This window comes from Mesitornis unicolor, unplaced genomic scaffold (genome assembly GCF_000695765.1).
Source record: "Mesitornis unicolor isolate BGI_N332 unplaced genomic scaffold, ASM69576v1 scaffold16715, whole genome shotgun sequence".
NCBI lineage: Eukaryota > Metazoa > Chordata > Aves > Mesitornithiformes > Mesitornithidae > Mesitornis > Mesitornis unicolor.
In genome coordinates, this window is record NW_010187668.1 from 19,004 (window position 1) to 26,503 (window position 7,500).

Sequence of the window (7,500 nt, forward strand, 5' to 3'; positions counted from 1 at the left end):
GTGAGCAGCCAGGGAAGGGCAGGGAGCAATGACTGGAAATGGCCTTGCTTGCTCCAGGGTGGCACTCTGGCCCACCAGAGCCAGTTTCCGTGAGCAGACTCAGTGATGGCATGGGAGGACGGCTATGCCGACCCACCCGGCCCCTCAGCAGCCCAGCCACCCACCCACCCTCTTCTGTACCAGCTGTTGAAGACAGACTGTCCCTCACTTTTAAAGGGAGTCTCAGTTTGCCCCCTTAAGCACATGCACACTAGTTCCATTTGGCAGTACTCTCCACCACGCTGCCATGGGTCTTTTTACCTATTGCCTCTGCTTGGTTGCCCAGCCCCAACACCTGATCCTCCCAGACCTCCTGCTTGCTGGCCAAGAACAGACACCTTTTCATCCACTGGCTTCTTCTCACACTGTTTTACGTGAATGCTTTCCCACAGTCTTGTAAGACCAAATAATTTCCTCAGAGGACCAAGATTCTCAGAGGTTTTCTGCTCTCAGAGACCTCCCGGTAAGTCAGGGCTGGTGGCACATGCTCCTTGAGCGGTCCTGACTTTGTTCCAGAGAGGACAGGGGCAAAGTGCAAAAGAACTCTTGAAATCAGAAGGTATTTCTACCACCAACAGCTCTCTCTCCTTCATGTTGTATAGCACTTATTTCAAGTAAGGTATTCATGTGTCTCCACAGTCATCACTCTTCCTGACGTGAGTAGAGATCAGTAGATGTCTACTGGTGACCAGCTGAGCCACTTCATCATGACACATGCTGGAACAGCTGAAAACATTCAAACCCCACTGCGTTCCTCATAGCAAAAAGTGCTTTTCTCAAGAAACAAAATGAAAACAGTGTTCCAATGGAACATCTTAAGGACTCAAAAACAGTATTTCCTAGGGTGGGAAGGATGGAGCACGCCTACTTTTTTTGGCTTTATCTCAGTAAGGAAACAGAGCTATGGGCAAAATTGGCACATCTTTGTGAAGTTCTTAAACTCGGGACCTTGGCTGGAATGTAAAAGAAACAATGGAGCAAAGGAGAACTTTGCCTTACAGTGGGCTTCTGCTAGTTCTGGAGACTTCATATGTAGGTTGTCCAAAAAAGTTCTGCTAGCCAAGTAAAGATGAATCTCTCAAATAATAAACTGTGAGTTTTCAGAGAGGCCTGTTGGGGGTACTGCTACAACCTGGTAGAGGTAAGTCTCTTCATGCCCCGCCGCTGAGCCAGATTAGAGGACAATACAGGCTCCAGCCTTGGTGCCTGAGGTGCTCGGTTTAAAGCAAAGTAAGTGGCTGCCATTGCACCCTGTAAAATAGAGAAAGAGAAAATGCTGGGCTGAAAGTAGTTCTTTGATGCTTTTTCCCACCCTCTCCCTATTCAGTCTCCAGAAAAAAAATGGATGTCCATGGATGTTTTCCATGAACTGATAACAACATTTAGGCTGGCAGACAGCTGGAGTGTCTCTGATTCAACGTAGTGGGTAGCAGTATGTGCACCGAGTCCCACCAGGTCATTACAGTCCAGCTTGCAGTTAAAAATATCGAGCAGATGACAGGTCAAAAATCTTCACTGTTAATATCATGCCATATTAAATTTGACCTTTGTGACAAATAATCTTCCCAATTCCTCTACCAGTTCCCAGAACATTCACACAAATGACAACTCCTTCTGCGAGGAAGGAAGAGGCAGAGGGGTAGGATATACCTTCACAAGGTGAACATCCTGTCTGCTGAGTTGGTTTTGAGACAGATACTCCCTGTTCACTATCCATGGATGTCTTAGGACTTGGACTGCTGTGAGGCGCTGGTGAGGGTCTACGTGAAGCATCTTTGACACAATGTCCTGGGTTTAAGAGGAAGAAAACAGTAAAAGGCAAAACATAATTAACAGCAGTGCAGGTTTTACTAAGATCTTCCTGGTGGCAGTGTCATCATCGGCATGTCCAGTGGAGAGAGGGATGCACTTTAAATATGCTTTATATTTTTTAAGTGTAAAGTCTCGTCTTCAAAATTTACAAGTGTAACTTTCAACTCTCAGCTGAAAATCCAGTCAAAAGATAATGTGGAGGATATTCAACTTATCAAGGGACTGTTAATTATTGGTGATCTTATAGAGGTGATAAACTCCACCTAGAGAAGATGCCATCTGGAGGCTTCTCCTCACTGACTCCAAAGCATGCTTACAAGAGAAGCTTAGAATAGAAATGTAACAATTGATCAGCTAAAATTCAATGAGATAATTTCTACCACGTCTGAACATTTTAATTTCAAAACTGGACATCTGATAAAAAATTAACTGTGAGGCTCATAAGTGTTGGTAGCAAGAATAGGTTACTAGGATTATTTGCAGTTTTGTGATGGGATACATCAATGTTCTTCCACTGGATACTACTGGTTGCTAAAACTGAAATCTCTTGTGAGAATATCTAAATCCTGTCAAAGTTTCTGATTAATGCCAGGCAACTGGAAGCTTGCTAGCTTTCTTGCCCATCTAACTGTCTCACAGACCAGTGCACAGCTTCATACCCAAAGGTCTCAGCACTGCATTAATTTTATCTCTTGGGGTTTCCACATTTTGTGATAGATGAGCAGCCTAAACTGTGAACTGTACAGAAGTTACAAATGCTAGTTTATAAACCACCTGCTTCTGGTTAACTTTGAGGAGCAAAAAGGTGATTCACATATAGACCATGAATCTGTGGAACTGACTTCCCTAAACTTCTTTTGAAAATCCAGTTGCACCACAACAGTTGTGTGCTGTTTTAATGTTAAGAGGATTCACAATTGGTTGTGCTGTATTATGCCTTAGTTTAATGAAATAAATTACTAAAATTCCTAACACACTATTAACACACTAACATGCAGAGTGGTAGAAACATAAAGAAGTAACCCTTTATTTCATGAGGCACTGAGAAATAACACCTTTGACCATCTCCCTCTTAAGTTTGTTACAATTGCAGGCTGCAAGCCTGTTTCAGAGAACAAGAGAAAAATCTGAGAAAGTGGTCACTGACCTTTGCGGTATCGGATACTGAATCCCAGTTTCCTCCTGTAAGTGCGTATTTGCCACTGCCAATCCTGGCCAGAATCTCCTCTGGGGTGTCATCTGGTCCATTTGCAAAAGGAGTGAACCTATCAAAAAAAAAGACAGAAAAAAATACTGTGCAGCTTGCAAGCATATGATTTCTAGGATCTAGTGCTAACTGCCACCAATTACAACAGGAATTTGGTTCCAGAATGGACAGACTGCTGCTTCATTTTCATTCAAACTATACAGTCTGGTGGTTCCTCATATTAAATTGTTCTGCAGAGGAAAAGATTGGTTCCTTAATTGTTTTTTAAAATTTTTGTTCTGTTCTTATTTTTTAGGAAAGAAATATTATTTCTAAAAATTAGACAGATCTCTTTAATTGTTTTAAACCTGCTTTATTGCCAATAGAAGTACGTTGATAATGGCAAGAAAGGATAAAAAATATAAAGGAGAAAAAATAATATCTGAAACAGGAAAAAAGGAAAATAAAAAGAAACCCTTATCATCCGTTTTGCACTGCTTTGTTAATCATAATTTGCAAGCCTGTTGGGCATAATAATTAATCAGCAGTAGGTTACTGCCTGATCTAACCAGTCAGAAATTACTTGTAACATGTCCTCAGCATTACAAAATTAGTGTCACATGCAGACTTTTTGTCTTCCTAAAGTGACAAGTGGTAAGATTTTTGCAGCTAATTAAAATCTATGGGGCCAAACTTTATCCCCCAGTCTTGAACAGCTGTGTAGGTTTAGAAGAAGGGGGTATTTGAGATTTCCATCTGTCTTTTCTCTTCTGAAAGCTTGCCAGAGTGGTTTTTAGATCGTTAAACAGTTGGTTTGGCCAAAGCTTCCTATCCCACCTGGTTCCTAATCACACATTCAATTCCTCATGCTGTATTTTCTAATTTTCAAAAATATGTCAGATTTCACAGATGTTCAGCCCAAAGAGATATATAATATTATTGCAATCTATAACTATCAAGGGGGATGCGCTATGAGTTAAGGACTGGCTAAAACTCCAGAGTCTGTTACTGCCTGCATTTATAAGATCCCAGGCCTGTGCGTTAGCACTGGCTGGCTGAGCTTTCTCTGCTTATAGTGTTGATGAGAAGAGAATAAAATCCTGGCTGCAAATAATAGCCAGGTCCTACTAATTCTCCTCTGGTGAGGAAGGTGGTGACACCTAAAAAGTCAGCTCTTCTCAACTATTTGAATTACTCTTATTTCTCGCATAAATGCAGAAAAAAGTGAGATACAAGCTAATAGCACCTGTCAGCAAAGTTAATATCCACTAACTTGTACAATTTTTATTTCAGATTCAAATATATTTGGATTTCTTTTCACATTTATTAAAGAAGCATTTTGAATAGAATCAGTTAAACAAATGTGACAGTGGGTAATGTATTGATTTTAGTTTACTGATTCTGGTTGTGTATCACTGCAAATCTGTGACATTAGCTGAATAGAAGCAAGTTTCTGGAGATCCCAACAGACTGGGAGTGTGCCCCAGAAAGTCACAATATATTTCAGCTAATTTGGAATGCATTTGTACTCAAGAACAAAATAGATGGGACAGAAACTCCTGGCACCTTTTCTATAATTCACAAGGCAAGAGACATGAATAACAAAAAGGTATGGTCCAACTCTTTGTTTTCTGTATAAATCTGGGAATTAATCCAAGCTTCTTGCCACAGCTGAATGATCATGAATCAGATTAAAGAGCTGTGAGAGGTCACTGAAAAGTTTCAAGCTGCACTTAGCTACGATAAACGTGCACATACCATACCCTGCAGCCACCAAGAGAAAGGAAATTCAGGAGCTTGATAACTCCAGATAGGGTTTGCACACTGTGTTTCCCATTCACCTCAGTGCATGTTATCCTTCACTGCTTATTTCAGTCTGTCTCTTCTCTGGGTCTTCTTGTGTCAATATTTAACTTTAGCCAACACCTTTGTAGGTTTTGTCTTTTTTTGCCAAGTACTCCCTGAAAGTTCCTGCTGCCTGTTGCTGTTCTTGGTGATCTGTTCATTTGCTTTCTGTGCTTTCTACAGAATATTTTTCAAACAGCACCTGAAAACTATGCTTGGGATATTTTTTAGCCTTAAAGGTGCTCAGATACCTTAATAACAACAACAGTTGTTAATAACAACAGCTGCACCCTTTTCCTAGTGTGAAATGTTCACGCTGCTTAAGTGGTGAGTGAGTCTTTTAGGAGTCTAGTCTCAGCACACATACGGGTACAGCCTATTAAAAACCTAAACAACTTGCAAAAGTGTAAAAGATATTTATGTGTTCTGGAAAAACTTATTCTAATTCTTTTGCATTTTTTGCATTTATTTTCTTGCCTCATACAAGTGAGCAGATGTCCCAGAGTGGCCAGTTTTCTGTCTCTGTCTGTGACTCCTTTCTGGCTTAATTAGTGCTGAAGGACTGAGCCCACAGCTTTTTTTTTTTTTTTTTTTTCTGCTTTTGCTCATCACTCACCCTGCCAACATGGTATACAGTAGGATCCCCAAGCTCCAGATGTCACAGGCTGCATCGTAACCTTGGCGTTTAAGGACCTATGCGAAGGAAAGAAAAAAACAAAAACAGGTTAACCTGCATTCCTGAATCTTTTAGCTTCCAGGCTTCAAAAAGTACCAGCTAGTGGTTGTATCTGCTGTCCTGTCCAGGACTTGCCCTCAAAACTGGCTGCCTTAGGTTCAAAATGTTCAGCAGTGGAGTGGAGCAAGGTGAAACCCAGGCTGGAGTTAGTGTGCAAGCCCAGCACCGCCGTCACCTCCACAGTGACAGAGAGGAGTGCACTTTGTTAGACATTCTGGGAGCCTCTCTGACCATTTAACACACAGCAAAGCAGAACAAGTCCCTTTGCATATCCCAGTGTTTCAAAATCTTTCTTTAAAAAAGCTAGTCAATGCTTTGAAATGTATCCTCCTAACATAAAGCATACCAAGAATGCTGGATGTAATAAGCATAGGGCTGAGTGACAGTGATAAGCACATGTGAGCTCAGTCTGGATTTGATACAATAAGTGGATGCACACTAACACAAATCTATTGTCAGACTAGTAAAGAAGCATGACAACAGCAAAGAAAAGTAAAAAGCTTACACTTATTTTACTTCTGTATTAAGAAAAGTGGCGACATTTAGATAGATAACATTTAACAGATAACAGGTACTCAGCAGAGATCTGACCAGTAGGTTCAGTGTTGGTACAGGATGGTGAGTTAGAGCACTAAGGGAAAAATCTGTATTTCCTTTATGCTAATGCATACCAGCATAAAAAACCTATTTGAGTCAGTGCAGCTTCAAGAGAAAGTGAAGTCGCCAACTGAGGCAGCATTTATGAGATTAGGGGAAGAACTTTATTTCTTTTTGGCTCAGAAAAGCTCAAGGACCACCTCCAAATCCTACACTTGCTCATAAATGCAAACTACCCTTCTGTTTATTCAGTTCTGACACACAAGAAGACTTTTGTCTCCTTTTGATGAATCAGTGATGCAAAACACCTGAAAAAGGAATGTACAAATTCAGCAAGTCTTTCCCTGACCCGCAGCCTTATTACCCAGGAGTGATCTCAGCTATCTGAAGTTTATCACAGAAAAGACCAAGCACTGCTAGGGAAAAACAGTTTCAGAAAATGTTGCCTCGACAGATTTTACAAATGATGAGTGGTAAAGCAACCATCTGTCAGGTATGCTGCTGAGCAAACATTTGCTACCTGAAAAAAAGGGGAGAAAAAGCCTCCTTTCCTCCTGTTGACAAAGCTGGTAAAATCCTGCTTCTGCCTCTCTTTCCTGCACATCATATATACTCTCTCTGGCTGTTTTGTTTCTATTTCTTTACTTTCTGCATTCATTCTCCCTATATTATGTTAGTTTTTATGGGAAAAACTTCTTTGCTATTTGACAAACTCAGTTGCTTCTTGCTTCACCTGCGAGACTGAATACCCAACATTTATCTTCTGATGTGGCCATTCTTTTTGCTTCTTGAACAGTTGCATTTTCATTGCTATTGCTGTCTTCCTCCAATAACCAGGGACAATCAAGTCCAACGCAAATTACAGAAAAATGAGGCAGTGATGATATTTAGTGGAGCAGGGTATTAAGCAAATGATTACACAATCCCAAAATGATGGGCAGTTGTCACTGTGTGCTATCATTCAGTTTGCAAGCATGCTACTAGGTAACAGGGGCACTCACTCTGTGCTAGTGTTTAGGGAAAGCTTTTCTGGAAATTACTTTTTAATGACAGCAGCTTCACTCCACAGCTCACAACAGGATCTAGAGACAGTTATGAGTTTGTGTCACTGCTACTTGAAAATGTCTCCAACAGCTCTGTGCAACTGTGGTTAAAGCGAGAATACAGAACCGGCAGGAGCAACTGTTGGAAAGTTTGACCAAAAATACTAGTGTTTGATCCAGGAGGCAGATATTATCAAACAGAAATATGCATTTGTCTCAGAAACAAATCAATCAGGGAAAGA

At 40.8% G+C, this 7,500-nt stretch overlaps 1 protein-coding gene across 1 annotated transcript in view; it reads right to left on the minus strand.

Moving 5' to 3' along the window:
- Nucleotides 1-879: 879 nt before the first annotated feature.
- The window catches only part of LOC104541468 (ribosomal protein S6 kinase alpha-2), a 68,598-nt gene continuing 61,977 nt past the window's right edge, over nucleotides 880-7,500 (minus strand). The window contains exons 15-18 of the mRNA XM_010185536.1: nucleotides 5,499-5,575; nucleotides 2,999-3,116; nucleotides 1,690-1,827; nucleotides 880-1,290 (exon numbers count right to left, since the gene is read on the minus strand). Coding sequence (XP_010183838.1) covers nucleotides 1,165-1,290; nucleotides 1,690-1,827; nucleotides 2,999-3,116; nucleotides 5,499-5,575 — 459 coding nt within the window. The 3' untranslated portion in view covers nucleotides 880-1,164. The remainder of the gene's footprint in view (nucleotides 1,291-1,689; nucleotides 1,828-2,998; nucleotides 3,117-5,498; nucleotides 5,576-7,500) is intronic.